Source organism: Necator americanus, chromosome II (genome assembly GCF_031761385.1).
Source record: "Necator americanus strain Aroian chromosome II, whole genome shotgun sequence".
Lineage (NCBI taxonomy): Eukaryota > Metazoa > Nematoda > Chromadorea > Rhabditida > Ancylostomatidae > Necator > Necator americanus.
In genome coordinates this window covers 18,499,111-18,517,306 of record NC_087372.1, presented here as the reverse complement: position 1 = coordinate 18,517,306, position 18,196 = coordinate 18,499,111, and the positions used below count along the sequence as shown (strand labels likewise).

The 18,196-nt window shown below is 41.5% G+C and overlaps 3 protein-coding genes across 5 annotated transcripts in view; all 3 read left to right on the top strand.

Moving 5' to 3' along the window:
- RB195_018351 (uncharacterized protein) overlaps positions 1 to 5,992 on the top strand; it is a gene marked incomplete at both ends in the record, with an annotated part of 28,678 nt that extends 22,686 nt beyond the window's left edge. The window contains 3 exons of one of the 2 annotated variants that reach the window (XM_064185759.1): positions 5,787 to 5,802; positions 5,855 to 5,862; positions 5,966 to 5,992. In XM_064185759.1, the coding sequence (XP_064041638.1) occupies positions 5,787 to 5,802; positions 5,855 to 5,862; positions 5,966 to 5,992 (51 nt within the window). Of the gene's footprint in view, positions 1 to 5,476; positions 5,511 to 5,786; positions 5,803 to 5,854; positions 5,863 to 5,965 lie in introns of those variants that run through there. The other variant, XM_064185757.1, reaches the window with a different exon arrangement.
- Positions 5,993 to 10,394: 4,402 nt separating this feature from the next.
- On the top strand, positions 10,395 to 17,904 carry RB195_018350 (uncharacterized protein; the record flags this gene model as incomplete). 2 transcript variants are annotated; one of them, XM_064185756.1, is made up of 10 exons in its annotated part: positions 10,395 to 10,497; positions 12,598 to 12,662; positions 12,729 to 12,812; positions 14,366 to 14,469; positions 14,607 to 14,758; positions 14,864 to 16,131; positions 16,348 to 16,400; positions 16,475 to 16,579; positions 17,354 to 17,497; positions 17,559 to 17,904. In XM_064185756.1, 10 exons carry the CDS (start codon positions 10,395 to 10,397, stop codon positions 17,902 to 17,904), a joined length of 2,424 nt encoding a protein of 807 aa, XP_064041635.1. The 2 variants fall into 2 exon arrangements, with proteins under 2 accessions (XP_064041635.1, XP_064041637.1); XM_064185755.1 differs by lacking the exons at positions 17,354 to 17,497; positions 17,559 to 17,904 and adding an exon at positions 16,986 to 17,025.
- On the top strand, positions 17,485 to 17,904 carry RB195_018349 (uncharacterized protein; the record flags this gene model as incomplete). Its single annotated transcript, XM_064185754.1, has 1 exon — positions 17,485 to 17,904. The coding sequence occupies one exon, from the start codon at positions 17,485 to 17,487 to the stop codon at positions 17,902 to 17,904; it is 420 nt and encodes a 139-aa protein (XP_064041636.1).
- Positions 17,905 to 18,196: the final 292 nt, after the last annotated feature.

Below are 18,196 nucleotides of genomic sequence, written 5' to 3'. Positions count from 1 at the left end.
CCGAATCCATCGCACATTGCAAATATAATATCCCGGTAACAGACGTTATCCGTACCCTTTTTCGACGTGAGATGGAAATCACCACGGAGAGATTCTACTTGAACCTTTCCATTAGTCTACTCCTGCGTCAACCTCGATCACTTCCACTGGTGAAGTTCCAGCACGGATTCTGCCTCCGGAAGTACGATTATGGGCTTAAAATCTGGCAGACCTTCAAGACTTAGTTTCATATCAGCAGACTTACTTCGGGCTGGTGGCCATCCACATCATGTAATCTTAGCGGCGTATATGACGTCCTACCTTCAGAAAGAAAAAATCCCAGACAAGTGAAAAACCTCGCGAAGCGTTCTTATTCATAAGAAAGGTAACCGAGAAGACCTTCGGAACTACCGTCCGACATGCTTGATATGCTGAGCGTGTTATACAGAGTGTTCACTAAGATCATTCTCTAGCACATATCTAGAACGCTAGATGAAGCTGAACCTCGAAAACAAGCTGGATCCCGTTAGGAGTTGAGCTGCATGGACCACATCGAGACCGTGTCAAAAGTCATATGGGTTCGCCGGGGATATCGCCTGTCCTTGTTCTAACCTTTGGCGACTATTAGAGAGCTTTCAACAGCGTAGTAACGAATGCAGTACCGTCAGCGCTGGTCGACCAAGCTGGAAACGTGTTGTACGTGAGAACATTACCCACTTGCAACGCTCGACGTACCACTACGATGCAGGGTTTCCAGCGCCTCTCACCACGCCCACTGGAAGGGTGTACGTCAAGGCGATACTACGTTGTCGAGGCTGTTTGCGGCAATTCAAGCTACAATGGGTAAAGAAATCAGCTGTTTGGGAATAAAGGCGCAGAAAAGTATTGATGGAAGATTTCTTTCGAAACTTCGTTTCGTGGAAGGCATCGTTCTTTTCGCAAAAACACCACTGATGCAGAGACGATTTTTAAGGTATTAAACGAAGTAGGGAAGAGAACAGGATAGCAAATAACTAGAAAGACGCAGCTTATAAATAAGTATACCGCGGGACTGGAGAAGTAAAACATGAAAACTTTCTGACCGTGGGAACATCGACGTACGTCTGCCTTCTACGTCTATGAATATGGAGAACGACGTGAAGAAAGAGCTGAGTGGAATGATGAGGGGACAGGATTCGCACTGGTCAGGGAGGCTACGAACCAATTGACGGATCAAGAGCTCCGTGCTCCCCTGATCGACTCTATTTATGTGGTCTTCGACTCTTCGAGTTCTTTCAGCGCTCTGTTAAGCAGCGAAGACCTGCGTAGACACCGCTGCCACTTCCAGGAAGCTGCTTACTTCCCACAGAGTCCTTGAGAGTTGTGTTCTAAGGTTTAATTGACACCCACAACACCTAGTCGGTCTTCGCAGCTCCGACTCAAAAGAAATGTTCTGTTCCCACAATCCAGCCAGCCGAAGCTGAGAGTTCAGCTGAACGACTCAAGGATCTCGTCGACGTCACTCACGAACCTTGATGATAGATGACGATGACGAGAGAACGAGGTGACTGGAAAAGATGCTCGGACCCGCACATCCAGTGATGACAGCCCCTCTTAATATCTAAGTAGTACGTCCTAAATCTTATCAATAACGTGCACTAATAAGTTAATGTGTACTTTGGTGGGAGGTGAACGCGTGATGTAGCTGAGCACCGTAACGCGTTGTAGCTCCAGTTGTGAGGTTTAGAGGGAAGGAATTTTACTGCCACTATCACACGAAAAAAGACATCTACAACTGGAAATTGGAGTAAAATTACTGCAAACTAAGATGCACGAGTTGCTGAATAACGAAATTCGCAATAATTTTCATTCGTGTCAATTCTGCAGAGCTGTAAATAGGTGATGTCTGTATTTGAGTATAATTTGATGTTTCCAAGTCTCCCATTCCCTATCTAGTCGGAAGAAATACTACATTTTTCCTTCTATTTCTCTATTTTTCCCAACCAGCTTCAGAGAGAACCTTCAAGACGCTTGGAGATAAAAAATTGCAAAGAGGTTTTCTTGATGGTCTATCAAAAAACTGCGGATTTTCTAATAGCACCACTGTAGTCGCACGAAGAGGAAAACATACGGTTATCTGCTGCTTTTGAAAATGTGTGTGACTTCGAGCAATGTTCAATAACTCGGCTCATTTCTTGTAAACCTTATTTATCTTGGTATACAAAGGAGCATTCTTCATGCATTAAAATCATATTCGACTTTTTCACATTTCTTTTCGTCCTCTCAAAGCTTTGTAGAGAAATAGTCAGGAAATTTGGTAAAATTCCCAAGTTTTCTAGAACGCTTTTCAAAAAACCTTTGATTTTTTGCACAAAAATGTAATTGTTTATTTCAACTCACCAAAATCCGCAACAGTCCTTACTTATTTCCAACCAGGATCAGTGTTTACCGCTTAAATCATCTCCAAATCGATAGGAGCTGCGAATTTATTTTTGTTCATCTTAAATAGTTGTTGTCTCCACGTTTTTTTCTCTAGTTTTATTTGCCTGTTGAATTTTTAATCAATCTTCTCAAAAATTATTACACTTAACTTTTGAGTCCCAACTACGTGCATTAAGATGTGTCCGCGCTATGAAACGAGAAAGCAGACAGACAGCCACACACATACATATAGTTAGTCTGTCCAGACTACTGCGTATCTGCATACATCGTTTTCTGCACTGTCGAAAACATGCGTCAGAGATGGCCCATTATCTGCGTCGAAAACTATATAATCTACTGCAGCGATGCTAGTAAGAACATTAGAAGAGTTTGGATGGACAGGATTGGTGCGTATAATACGATTGCGGGAATGCAGAAGGTTAGAACTTTGAGTTGAGTGCTCACACACCTATGGAAACCGCTGAAGAGAATAACGAACGGGCGTCTTTTTTGATGGATTCAATGAGCTGATATTTAAGATACCAAACCAGCGGGCGATATTTGTCCGACACAACTCTAAAGAAAGGACTCGAACAATAGTTCCAGATGCATGGAAAATGGTGTTATCCTTCCAACGAAACACCGAGCACTTGAAGTGGTGTGGCAAAGATTTGCGAACAGACATACCTCATCACTGCGTTTAGATTTAGGAGAAATCACCGACGCTTTAGTTCCGGAAGAGCAGTGCAGGCGCAAAATGCCAACTCTTAGATCCTAGCTTCATTAAGTTCTGGCAAGAAACATCCCTGTGGTGAACATCCGAAAAGATAGAGGTGTCTGGGACGTCGCATTCGATCTTGATCACTACCCAGTTCTTCTCAAATTAACATACGGTTACAAGAAAGGAGCCGTGGGGTTATATATCAACTGAAGCTCGTCTTGAGTGGATTTAGAATGACACTGAAGTGCGACCAGTGAAGAAGTTTGATGACGCTGACTCCTCCAGTGTATTCGGGACGCAGTGAAGAAAACGCTCTCGGTTTTATGATGGGGAAGAAGTTTGTCTATTCATCTCTAAAAACAAGATCCATGTATAATTCTTAATCCATGTTTGCTAAAATGACAAAAGAAGGAAGCAAGAAGTCAGAAAGGGAACGTGCGTCTTCAGCCTAAGCATGACCGCGAGAGCGCGAAGAGGTTTGAAAAGAACAGTGACCGACATACCCCTCGGTCAACGAAGATATACCTACGGACTTGGGGATTCTGGCCTATATGAAAAAAAAGTATGGAATGTCTGGCGGTGATGATAGAATTAGTATGGAAATGTTGAAATTCTCTTCCTCATGGTATTTGTGGAATGACGAAGATGACCCATGAGATACGGCTTAACGACCCTTGGAAATACGCTATCATTATTCCTTTTTGCAAGAACAATCCGACACCAAACCCAAAAATTACAAAGGATTATCACTGCTGGATGTAATGTACAAGGTTTGGCGCGGATCATCCTGGATCGGCTTACTAAACATCGCTAAAGTGAAAGTGAAAGTGAACCCGTGATGAACATGCAAGCTTTCGCCCCGGGCGATTGACCACGTAGTCATTGTCAGATGAATGAGTGGTCGAAATGTGCCAGCGGTATTTGAAGCATAGACGATAAAACTTTTCGGAACTTCGAAGCCGCTAATGATTTTCTTTTACGAGGCTGGCTTTTCAATGAGCTTCACGCCAGTGGAATCCCAGAAACATTCGTTTGGTTAACGAGATGAATAAAAGCTTCGGTTCTAACACCAGCTCGTTGTTCTTCCTGTCCCAAATGGAAATTGAAGTGATACAAGGGGCTGCCGTGGGGGGGGGGGGGGTGAGGGGGGAAAGGAGTGACCTTTTATGCTCAACTCTGTCGTTGATAATATGCATGCAAACAACAAATGAGCACTGCTCCGCTGATGTCCTTCTAGCACCATCAGTGCGTTCCTTGGTCGACATCAAGGACGCCGGAGATGTAGTAATATTTGCTTCTAGCAGCGCGAAGTTACAACGTGTTGTGAACTTTGTATGGAAACTCTGACTGCGACTATGGTCTGACAAATGCAAACAGATGAAGTCTACTCGAGACCCTCAACGGGAATGAGGATGGACGACAACCTACTGAACTCGTGGGTGAGTTCTGCTATTTGGGCTGTATGCCGAAAACGATGGTTACTACGAGAAAGGTGTTTGGCGAAGATGCGCCAAACCCAACTCGGCATTCAACTCCATGACCAATGAATGTGGTCGATTTCATCGTCTACGAATTCTACCTATTCGCAATTTATTCTGTCATAAAGTACGGACCGGAGATTTGGGCAACACCGTCAATGCTTGACTACATGGAGGGAAAACTTCTTGGCTAGTTTTGGCCTAAGTTGTGCCATGATGGTGAACTTTACGGAGAAACGGATATTCGTGTACTGGCAGATGCCACGTGAAAAATATCAACATCTTGTTTGGCTATCTGGAGAAGTCACAGCCTGCGTCACAACTGCCTTGGCGACGTTGGTCACATTCTAAGTAGATCGTCTGTCCTTGTCCAATCTTCTTCTTCTTCTTCCTAGCGTTTGTCCCGCGTTGTGCAGGGTCCGCCTTTCTGCTTCTTGTCTTCTATTTGGTTCTATCCATTGCATCAGCCGTACATAAACGCGCATCTATCATATTCAGCTCCACACGGTCTAACAAGCGAATCTTTGGCCTCCCACGCGGCCTCACTCCTGAAACGTCAAGCTTCAGTGCGGTTTTGGCAACAGAATCTTCCTCTCGCCGCAAGACGTGACCGAACCATCTCAGTCGGGCCTCCTTCATCTTCTCAGTTATCGGGACGACGCCGAAGATGGAGCGCACAGTGTCGTTGGTCCTTGTCCAATCTTACTTGAAAATCCTCCTAAACTCAAACTGGAAGAGATCGCAGGGGCAGAGGGGGTGAAAGATCTGGGCTCTCTGGCGTTTATAGCAGGTAATCGAGGCGTAACGTTTCGTAGGTTAAGGAATAGCAGTATAAAGACCACACTCCGGTTAAGATTCGGATAGCTGCGCTACGCCGTAATACCCGCTCTTCATTTAGGTCAAGTAAGTCAGATTACGTGTACGTATACTAATCATCCTTTATAATAACAAGATTTGCTCAGTTTGTAGGTATGTTTATGAGTGTGTCTTTGTTCTTTTTTACTCTTTTCCTATCTAATTTTTTATGCAGTGGTGAATGGTGAAGTTTCGTTAGGAAGCGGTTTAATGGGTTTAATATAATCGAAAAAGGAGCAACGATTGCTCTCAGCTAACGTAACAATGGTAACTTCACACTCGTTGCGTGCTTGTTACAGTCTAAAGCAAAGAGTGTGCTATTGTTGATTACCTACTAATCTTTTCTATTTTAGTCTGGATCTCAAACTGGTAAGATATATGATGATGGTGATATCGTTATTGAAGTGAGACCTTAATGGAGTCCCTGATGTATGTCAAACTAAGCAATTCGATTCTTTGGATTTTTCGAGTTTCATGACGCCAAAAAATTATGCTAACGAAATAAAGTGCTTGTGATGGTACACGTTTTCAGGACTGTTATTCTGAGCGTACTGCTTAACTCTTCAAATCTTCGACTATTAACGTTCCCTCGTAGTGTATGTTTTGTGGGGAGTTTACAATTTTTTAAATAAAAGAATAAAGAATTATTCATTATTCTGTGCACATGCACATGTTTTGATCATGTAATATCAGAATTAATGAAGTAAGCGGTGCAGATTCCTCAAAGTTCTCAAATTCATCCAGTATACATAGGGTTAGGAGATTGGATTCCCAATTAGTTTTAATAGAGAGTTACAACTCATTCTCGGCCCCTCTCAAGCCTAAAAATAAATAAAATAAAAATAAACAACATACCACTTTCCTTCTCAAGTGTACGTCTCCTACAAGATCTGTTTTGTTCCTTCTCTAATTGTAAGCGTAGCCACGACAGACTTAGTATTCACCTCATCTGAAGCAAAACGTTAGCTTAAGGTTATGATTATTTATTAACCCGTTGGGAAAGTCTACTCTAAGTCAATAGTTGCCTCCTTGTTGAAAAGAATATCTCGCCTTATCACTGGACAAAACGAATTTTACCTCTTGTTACTATGCATAATATATAATACAATCATGATCATGCTATATAATAACGGGCTTATTCTGTCACGTGTGTGTCAGTCACGAATTTCGAAGAAGGGAATGCGAATGGTCGACCGGCGACGAATTGGTGCGCCGGCGCTACAAAGCTATAAAATGGGGTGCGACGGGTCCACCGGCGTCAGATAGTTATAAAATGGGGTGCGAACGCTCCCACGGCGTCGCGGTTGGTGCGACAGCGCCAGATAGCTCTAATATGGGGTGCGACGGGTCCCACGGCGTGGAATTGTTGTGCCGCAATGCAGTATTATCGCGCAGTAATTTCGTGTGCATGTCGCAAAAGGTAAATGGGATGTTGCAACCGTTTCAAACCCGTGGCCACTACGCGCGTTGTTTTTCACCTCTATGACTCCTCCATGTGTCTGTTTCCGTGCACGCTTGCCTCAGGTTGGTATTATGCCTTCCTCAGGAGGTGGAAAGACGAATGAAACCGGCTGCTTAAATAGTAGCCAACAGTTTACGTGATGTGGCGAGGAAGATTATCTTTATCGTTAAGAATTACGATGTCGTTCACATCTTTTTATGTTGAACATCATTCTTTGATAACTGTTGGGGAAAACAGGAAGAACACGCATACTTCGAGTAATGCTTTAAAATTGTGTCTACATTATATTTGAACTAATGGAGTGTTTGAAGCTAAAGTTTGAGTATTCTCAAAATGTAGAACTAACGCGTTTAGAAAGAAAGCAATGAATCTTTCGCCTTTATTTGTATTAAAAAAGAAGAAATCGTTGTTAGAAAAAGAGATTTGATTTTACAGAAAATGTCACTATCATTAATTTTTGATTAATTTTGATTAATTGATTAGTGAAGGCGAGCGAAGAGAACATCACAAAAAAGGCTGAAGTCCGGTTTTAGGCGGACATTCAGACTTGCACATAATAACGGGTTTATTCTGTCACGCGTGTCTGTAACAAAATTAAAGAATATAGTGAATTGGGTCCAATGGCGTCCAGTTGGTGCTCTGCCATGAGAAACCGCTGAAATGAGCTTAAACGTCGAATTGGTGCGCCAGCGCTGAAAAGCTGTAAAATGTGGGGAGGTGATGATATGATAGGAACTCACATTTTGAATAACGTCTTCAAATTGTGAAAGTATCGAATACGTGTAAAATCACGTTTGAATATACATACTCCAAATTTTTATAATACTGACTCCTTTGGGGAGAAAACTATCAAAACTTTCATTATTACTAAAATTTCTGAAGTAACGGAAGAAACAAATAGAAAAAAAAAACAAATTTAATTCGGTAGCCATGATTTACTGAAACTTTCGCTGTTATAAGTTTAGATATCCGGGTGCGAGCGAAGAGAGCACCACAAGTAGTCTGCTCTGTGGTGTTAGCCGAACCTTTAGACTGGTTATTATGTAACGGACATACAGTAAAAATGTCCATAAAGTTCTTCAATTCATAGAATCCAAGCCATTCATTTTCAATATAATCCTTGAACCTGCATTGTACGAGATGGGATGAAATGAGAGACAATTAACAATGCAAAAGCTTCTGGAAAAATAGTCTCCGCTTTGTCAGCTCAAAAAAAGCTCTTAGAACTGCTATCACTTTCAGTATCAATATTTATCACATTGTTCTGCCAATGATAAAATTTCGGTTTTTTTAGTTGCACTTTTTAATATACGAATAATACCGAAATCACTACGACAAAAAATGTGGATTGTTCATCTTGCTTTCTAGCCACCAGTAATTCCTTCCATATCTTTCATAAAGTAGCCTCTGCGTTTCTGGTATTTAAAAATATATTCCAGTTTAGAGAAGGGAAGCTGGCGCATTTGATAACTGCTCAATACATTTCAATTTGGCAGCTTCAAACTTCAAGTAGATAACAGTCTATAATCCTTTCATAATATAACCAGAAAAGTGTATAAGCAAGCTGTAAAAAGTGTACAGCCAAAGATTTTGTGCAGGTTAGAGAACATTGTTGTAGTAAAGAAAAGGAAAAAGGAAAAAGATGGCCGCCAGCGGCACTATGTGTGCAACCATGTAACTGCTACTGAAACTACTCTATATACTTCGCAAGGAAATCCAAGCTGAACTAATATTGATGTCGATGAACTTGAAAGAGGATTGTTTTACAAAATGACGCATGAATCCTTCACTTCAACGATGTGCTCGAGTAATCGAACGAACCCCACTCATAAATCCCAGAATGTGTGTTGTCTATATCCGAAATCCAGCTTAAAGTTCGAAATTTTCTTTATTGAATAATTGGTGGATAACAAGGAATCGACAAGTCGGAACTGCCGTAATCAAGTGGAATACCCTTAAAATTCACTGAAGAATGTTCTGAGTATTACAAATTATGTTTTTATCCCATAGTCTTACAAATTATGAAATTGGCTTGGCAGAGCCAGTAACGGCGGATGAGGTGGCAAGGCTATGAAAAAGAATCGCAGATATCTTCGCGCCATGGGTCATGCTACATAACTGCCACCCGTTGCGACAAGTAATATAAATCGTATCCTGTTGTTTCGTTCAATCACTTTCATTTCAGACGTGTGACCAACTTCAAACGAAAAACTATTTCTTTTGAAGCTATTACTATAGTAACCAGCTACGACGACTAGCCACGGTCACGCTCCTGCATGAAAGTGTCAACTTTGTGTTTGCAACACAACGTTCAAAAAGAGGAAGCCGTTCAACAGAACTGTAGCGAACAGTGAAGAAGTCGGAAGCAAAGCGACGTGTCCTAAACCTAAAACAGCGCAAGAGGATTATCCAATTTCTACCTTCGTAACATATGGAATTGCATGGAAATTGACCTTAAGAGGTAATCGAAGGCGCTGAGCAACAGTAGATGCTACCAGGGTTTTTTTGTGCCTTCGCAGCAAATTTACGGCTTCGAGTTCTTGGAATGCGACAAAAATTCTGCTACACGAGTACTTGGTAGTTCTGATTGATGATACTGGTACGTTGTAGATTAAACCCTCAGGTAGTTTTCGACATTATTAGTTCCACCTTCTTTTGCTTATGAGACAATAGAAACACGCCAGCCGAGCTGTTCACATAGGTTGATCAGAATTTCTGCAAAAAAAAATTCCAAGCTTTTTTGGAATTTCTAGGTTATTCCCTAGATTTCCATGGTGACTACATCTATGAATTGAGTCTTAAATGTTTCACCGGACCACATTGCTCACATTTCTCTTCAGTCTAAGTAAATACAGCGTTACCAGCGCGAGAGGCCGCCAAATGCTGTTGCCATTGCTGGTATTTACATAAATGAAGAAATAATTAAATCACAACAATAGATTGAACAAATTGGAATAAACACTACTGCTACATAGGAAATGAAAAATGTCGTAGATTTAAGGAAAAAAGAAGATGAAAGTGGTTTTCAGTGAATATTTGCCAAATAAAGAACGAATTCCGACCTCATGTTTCGAAACTTTGGAAATTACGGGACTTTGACGATATATGTATAATTTTAGCAATATTTTTACCGTAGGATTTGAGTCTCTTCGTGTTGTTAATTACAAGAAAGTAGAATTATGAATGCCTCAGACGTAGGGGTGTCATTCCTCCGGAAAATGTATGTGAGCAGCATAAACTTCGTAACGTTCTTCAATGTCGTCCTTCGCTCTTTTTAGTAAGAGCACATCAACGCTGACCATGAAATTAATCCTACTAGTGAATGATGAATTTCGAAATGTTTCTCACGAACGGTGCTATACGATCCACTCAATCGATTTTGTAAAATGAAGTAAGCACGTAAGAATTTCCAGCGCATCTCTGAGAGGCCTCAACCATTCCCGTTATCGCAACACTGCGTTTTTGATAAGCTAATGCGGCACTTCGCCACTTCGTCACCATGAAATTAAAACGACCGGAGTTATGGTCACTCCTAGTATTGGTGGTGGGAATCACCATTGGAACTGTCGGAACAACACTCGCGATAATCTTCGGCGTTCAAAGTGAGTCGGATCGTTAACCTTGCTCTATCAGTATTCCTCCGGTTGTAGTGTTGTCGACAGAACCATTGATCTGATACATCGGCTGCGGTCTTGTATATTACTCTTCGGAAGTTATTCATAAGTATCGATCATTTTATCCTTTTTATATCTAACTTCTCATGGTAATGAGTGCGCAAGCAATTTCTTTCCGCAATTATCCACTTATTCACTGTTTCCTGCCTTCAATCACACATACTCACTTCTAACAACGGGCTTATCTGTGTCTTCATGTTTTGTGGAAGAAGCAATGTCCTCGGCAATAAATTGTAAATAGCATGAACATGCAATTGACGTAAGAAACGTGTGTGCACCTATAATCTCTGCTGTCACGTTCCACATCATTTCGTGTTGTTTCACTATCACATAAGCCGCACCAAACCTGTTACGCTAGAAGCTCCCGGATCCAAAAAACTTATGTGATAAGCGCAGCGCAGAAAGGCCATGCGAGCTAATATTTTGTGTCAAAAAGGAGTCACTCTTTGAGGACGGCCAGTCTCGTATTTATTTCTTATAGTAGTTCCCGTACTCCAAGTGACATATAAACTGCTGAGATGATACAGTTGAAAAAGCAACTAAGTCAGCTATACAATCAGAGTCGACGCAATATGTTCTTGATGGGGATGGATTTTGGCCTGTCTCCACCGAGAACGAAAGCCTTTTCAGTTTTTTTTGTGTCTTTGATGATTCTTCACTATTTTTCGTATGACACTCCATGAATAACCTTATGTGGCCCTGTCGAATTCTTTTTTCCGTAAGTTTTGTCCTTTGCTCTCTAAGTGTCTCAAATAATTTAGTTTTAATGGATTGGATTTCTGCCTATCTTCTTGTGTATTTGTGTATGTTTAGCTCACTTCGTCCGTGGTAGTCCTGGAGAATCATTGTTCGCTCAATTTCATTGTTTTTTTTTTTGCTGCCAATCCTTCTTTTCAAAGACTTCCAGTTCCTAGGAGTTGAATTTGTGCCATCTTTTTGTGTAATTGTGCATGATTAACATTCTCCCTAGTCGACCTGAAATTTTGCCAAAATTACGATTACAAAAGTAATCTATCATGCATAGTTACAAGAAAAGATTGAGCAGGAAATCAAGACGACGAGACTTAAGACTACGTGATTAATTCCATGCACTGTTATACGAAAAGTGTACGCGCAGAATATATACTCTAATAGTAAGTTTTCAATTCACGAATCAAGTTAGAGCTTACACAAATGGCGGCGCAGTTTAGCATTGCTCAGAAATGAATGCGGGCGTACATATTATCCGTACATGGCGGAGTTGCCAGGAGACCCCAGACCCGATGTATTCCACAGCAGACATCTGTTATAAACCAGTAAAGCACAGTGGCACTGGTAAATATCTGATCAAAGAAAAGCGTATTGTGCTGAAGAAAACCTACTTCCGTTCTATATTGTTCCCTTTCTATATTGAGTAAAGTAGTTTACTACCTCTAGAGTACTCTTGTCGTTGCGAATGCTACGATCTTATTTTTTTATTTGAAGGTTTCCTTTTGATACTTCACTTAAAACGGAACGTATCTGGTATGGGACCCTATGTCGTCTTTGCACTCAGTCATCAACTCTTCAATTCTCATTAAAGCTGCATAAAAATCCCAGGTTAAGATTTGCGTATTGCGTTTATGATGCGAAAATTTTCATTTCACTGAACGCAACAATTTCAGTGCCCTACTACACTAACTATGATTCTGGACTTTTGAAAATCTTCCTTTGTTCACGCCACATCTTCCGGGCCGTTTTTTACGGCAATTAGGAAGAAATGGACGGAATAACCTACCTCTCCATAATCTATGATCCCGTATACGAATAATCCACCTGAAATCCGTACCACCTCAAATTCGTGGGGTGATGCCTTTAAATGAAACCCCATAGTCATCTCTTGATAGTTCTATGATTTGTCCATACTGTTGTACTCTCTTCAGGTGCGCTATTTCCATTAATTGGTTCGGGTAGTTGTATGAAATATATTGAACACAACTTTGGACTGACTAGCGAGGAAATTTGAATGGATCTGCTTTGAGTTATTTTTATCAAAAACACATATTCCAGAATCAGAGTCTTGCACTTGTAACAATGTCAACGCAGAATTATTCAGCGTCCAGACAGGAATTCAGGTAGGTTCTTTATTCCATGAAAGAAGAAAACTTATGTACTTCACAAAATAACTGTGGGAAGTTTAGAAAAGTTACATGCAATGGAACGACAGCTTCAACAATCCTTATTCATTACAATACCAAGCTGCCGTCCAAAATCTTTCCACAACGGTAAAGTATGAAAGTTTAAAGCTTACATATTAGCTGAAGCAAAAAGTTCAGAGCCTTTTCGCTAGATGCCTTTAGTGAGCCACGTAGGACGATGTCAACGGCACAATGGATCATACTCTGCTGCGATTTTTTTCGACATCACGAGAACAAAAACCAAAAATGGCTGTCCCGGTGAGCCAGCCCAAACGATCGCCCGATTTAACAGCCAAGAAGGTTTTGCTGTGTGTTTAGTGGGATTGGAAGGGAATAATCCACTAAGAGCTCCTCTCATTGGGAGAAAAACTCAATTCAGGCCTCCACTGTCAATAACTGACCAGATTGAAGCAGGCGATCTACCGGAAGCGGCCAGAATTGGCCAGTAGGAAATGTGTTGTTTTCAATTAAGTTAAACCGAGGCCGCACAGATCTGTAACGACTTGTCAGAAGCTGCGAGAGCTTGGATCGGTGCTTCTGCCGCAAGCGCTGTACGGACTTGGCACCAAGCCACTATCATCTTTTCAAGCCTTCGCAAAATTTTCTTGGTGGTACAAAATTGGCCTCAGGAGAGGCTTGTGAAAAGGGGTGGTTAAAATGACAAGGACTTTTTCAAGCGCGAAGTTTCTGAAAATGTCTTTGTTTTTGAAAATCGAAATGGACAAAAGTTATCGGACAAAACGGCGAATATATGATCTAAGTTGGTTAGTCCTAACTATGTTGATTTTATCGTCGAAACAAAGCAAAAAAATGCTCAGGACTTGTTACTTCAGTTAATATTTGCTGACTCTTACATACAAAAATGAGAAACTCTATCTTGATATAGAAGTAGTAATATACATTTCAGCAAATAGAGACGTAAAACAAGAAAGAAACGGTGAAAGCCTAACGTCGAGCAAAATTTCAAAGTTTTTCTTGTGTCAATCAAGTTCAAACTTTCTGGAAAGGCGAAGCGAGAAACACTCGTTACACGCTACAGGTTCCTCTACACTTCTGAGAAAGCTTTTACAGTGCCTTTTTGAGATTTGCGTATGAATTGAACTGGACCATTAACCACAGAGAAATATGCGAATTTTTAAAGCTTCAAAGAATCCTTTAGCTCTATGAGGGTCGGAACTTGTGATTGCACTTTGCTGCAACGAACTCGGAACGTGCGAAGCAATCCTTCTCTCAGCAAAGTTGATAGACTCACTCAGTGAAAAATCCCCAGTTTCTGCGGGAACCTTTTTTCTACGGTGATCAAAAAGTGACTTTCCAATTATTCTACCTCCTCGCGAGTGGCTATTCGGGCATAAATTCGTGGAATAGAGCCGAATGCGATCCTTACGTCTCTTTGGAACAACTTCTAAATGGAAGAAAATGATAATATGATATGAGAGGAACCTGTCGCCTATTGTTTGGACCAATTTATGATAAAAATTTGAAGGCAAACTTTCTTCCACTCTTCTGACTGTTCGGTACGAAGAACACTTGTAGAGAGTTACTCTTTTATGAATTAGGCTTATCTGCTGCTATTTAGTTTGATTTATTTTTTCGGCTCAAAAAGACGGCATGAAGACTGTTTGATCCCAAATCTTCAGCTCACATTGGCGCTTACTTCACCTCGTGATAAATCATTCCAAAAGATGTCAATTGCTTCGGTGTCTTTGGGTACAAGAGCTTCGGTTCAAGTTGCCCAACTGCGGTTCGTTGCCAGAAGTTCTCTTTTTTACTTTTTCTTTTTTCCCCATCTGTCTCTGTACTGGATACTTATAAGGTACTAACATCTGCATGTATCTGTGTAATTCTACAAATTTAAGCTTCTCTGAAACAGCTTTTTAGGAAAGGGAGGGACAACACAGTTGTTTGCTTCGCTTATGGTGTTGTGTACGGCAATGAGGACGTCGATGCACTACCTTCTTACAGCACTATCCAATCAGAACTGGATAGCACTTCGAATGTGGTGGCCGAAGCCAAAGTCGATAACGTTTCGAGTGAGTAAGAGCTTGGAAACCATGTACCCCGCCACTTTATCGCGTCACATGTGCGAGGAAGCGATTTTATTGCATTTTTGAAACAACTCTAGAAACACGTTTCAGGTGACAATAATAATCCATGCAATGTTATCAATCCATCCACAGCAACGACGTTGTTAGCAACTTCAGCCTCAAGTTTAAAGACTGACTCTACTCCTCATCATCGCGCTTCTTCATTCGTGACTCAGAAATCTTTGACTTCGCAGGAGATAACAACGACATTATCCTCAACTAGATTTGCGACATCTTTCAAGCCAACATCATCGAGCAGTTCCACTCAGGGAGCTCCAACGGATGTAGCCAAATCTTCAACGCCTCATCCTACCTCTCCGAGTATTCAAGTGTCAACACAGACGACAAGAATCATTTCAGAATCGCCAACTTTTTCCACAGCAAGCATGTCTACAAAGGAATACTCTGTTCCCTTCTCATCCACCAATAGCAACGCTGCAACAACACAGCGGTTAACGAGTACTGTAAAACCATCTAAGATTACAACACAGATGTTAACTAGAAGTGTTTCTGCACTTATGAGCTCCACTACTACTAAGATACCTTCATCTCATTCTCAAGCCTCAACAATTAGTGCAGAATCAGCAACCTCTGAGACATCAGGCATCCCATCAGTTAGCACAAACCAGGCGAAAACTTCCCAAATTGCTTCCACGGTGGTTACAATGTTCACCCAAAGTACATTACCAACTACAACGTCTTCTGCTTTTTCGAAGAGCCTTTCAACCGTCCTTTACCTTTCGACTTCTGCTACGACGATATTAACCACAGGAAAGGAAACACAGCACACAACCATCAGTGCAACAACGCCGCATACTTCATTTTCCCCAAAGATATCGACGATGCCAGAAACCACACGAATTTCCACCTTGAATCCGCGTACTACAACCACTAAAACAACTTTGTACAGCACTCCAGATACTTATACCATAACTTCTCCGCCATCGTCTCCCGCTATAAACACGGATATCACCGTAGCTTCTACTGCAACATCTTCTTCAACGATTGCAACAGTATCCTCTATGGAGACAACGAAAGGAACATCTCCAGTCGTTGTGACATCACAGTCATCACCTGATATCACCTATAGTACTACACAGAGTTCCACATCGATTCGCCCAGAAACATTCACCACATCACGGATTTTTTCCTCGATAACTCAGACCTCTAGTGAGGCGGCAACTTCTCCATCCACTACAGTACCAAGCACCCCAATAAGTTCAACAGCATGGATGACGACGACACCCTGCAGAGGAGAATACAAATTCAATGGCGATATTGCAATGGCCTTCGAACTTACGACAAATACTGACAAACAGGTGAGTTCATAGCTATGGACGTTACGGACGTGACGGACTACTCTAGAACACCTCCTCAGCTCATTTTTCACTACTGTAATCCAGAAGCATAACTTTCCAAAATTTGCAAAATTGTAGAAGATCGTTCTTAGAACAGCGCTGATTTGATTTCCGAAATCAATGTAATCACCACATTTCATCTTGCAAAATCAAACTAGTTGCTAATACTTCATTTAGGATGTGGAAACACTAGTAAAAACTTTGCTCACCTATACGAAGAATCCATACAGGTGATCACTAAAATTTTCGTGAAGTCGGATGATCGACTTTTTTCCTCCTTCTGCGAAATGCGTTTCTTTTTCAGCTTTGTTCCAGATGTCGTTACTGGTGTTGCCCCTAGCGGCTATATTTTAGCTCCATATCCGGATACAACTCATTACAATCCTCCTAGTAATTACGACGCATTAAGGTACTTTGAATCAATCTCAATGATTGTTTGTCTAGACCTTTTCGTTCTACCATTCACTACCAAAATTTGTTAATTGGAGTTTCTGTCTAGCAATTATTATCTTCAAAAATAGGAGATGATAATTGTTAGAAAGGGACTTCTGAGCAACAAATTTGGGGGGTGGGAGGATAGAATTTTTTATTTTTCTACCTCTTTTCATCAATTATCAACATTCTGCACAGCTACTTTTACATGGAACTAATAACAAGCACGTTGAAGAGATCAACCTACTATAGAACCAGACTTGATTTCTTTGAAGACCAATTTTTAAAACAATGAAAAATTCATTCGCTTCTGGTTTTGGAGGCCAAAGTAAAAGAAAATATAGGCAGAAGTGTGAATGTGAAAGTAGTTCACTGCTTTTCAGCCACAGAGCAGTGAAATTTATAAATGAAAGGAACTCATAAGCGGGAGAAAGACAAACATGAACCGATGTTGTCGAGGACACAATCATAGCTCCAATGATTCTCGGCCTTCTGGAAGAAATTGGTGGAAGATTAACTGTTTATCTTTATCGCTGGGAAGAATAAATAATAACTATAACCCATAAGCTCCACATATCCACTCCGGGAGAACGAAAGTACTCCCAGAAACTCATGGGACTAGAGGCTTGCAACCTGCCCATGGGTTTTAAAATTTTTATGCAAAACACAGTAATAAAAAAGAGTCTTCTGATACCGGAGGAAAGCCTGGTACGGTAGCGCCAGGTAGGACGGGGTTGCAGGAGTCATGAAGGCTACAGAAACGGAAAAGGACTAGGATGGCGATCTGTACTTATAACGCACGTACGCTTGCATCGGAAGCGGCTATCGAAGATCTGATGATGCAAGCCAAGAAGATCAAGTACGACGTCATCGGACTGACCGATGATGAGACGACGTCACCCTCTCAACGCCGTATATGAAACTGGAGAAGAACTGTTCTTAGGAACATGCGACAGTAGAGGTGTTGGTGAAGGTGGCGTCCTCGTCAACACGAGTATGGCAAAGAACATCGACTCTTTCGAACAACTTACGACCCGAATAGGACGTCTGCGGATGAGAAGATGTAGTCCAACACCAGCTTTGACTATCTTCGTCGCTTACGCTCCAACATCAAGCTACGATGAAGAAAAAGCTTTCTATAAGGACCTGGAGAAGTTCTACCGAGAAGATCATGCCTTCTACAAGGTCATAATTGGCGATTTCAACGCCAAAGTTGGCCCAAGAAGAACGCCGGAGGAACTTCACATCGGGACCCACGGCCTACAATGGAATGAGGCTCTCCGAGTTCATCATGACGACTAAGACCATCCATGGGAACTCGCAATTCTAAAAGCCCTCCTCTCTACGCTGGACGTGGGAGTCACCCGGTGGAGGGTACTGTAATGAAATAGACCACATCATTGTCAATAAAAGGTTCTGTCTGACGGACGTCGCTGTTGCACCGAAGTTCTATACGGGATCGGACCATCGCCTCCTCCGAGGAGGATTTTCTTTCAAAAGGAGAGCAGAGAAATCCGCCAAGTTCAGAGGGAGAAATCCCACAACTGTCATCAACTGGGATCTCTTCGCTACGTTAGCCGGCTTTTGGGAAGAT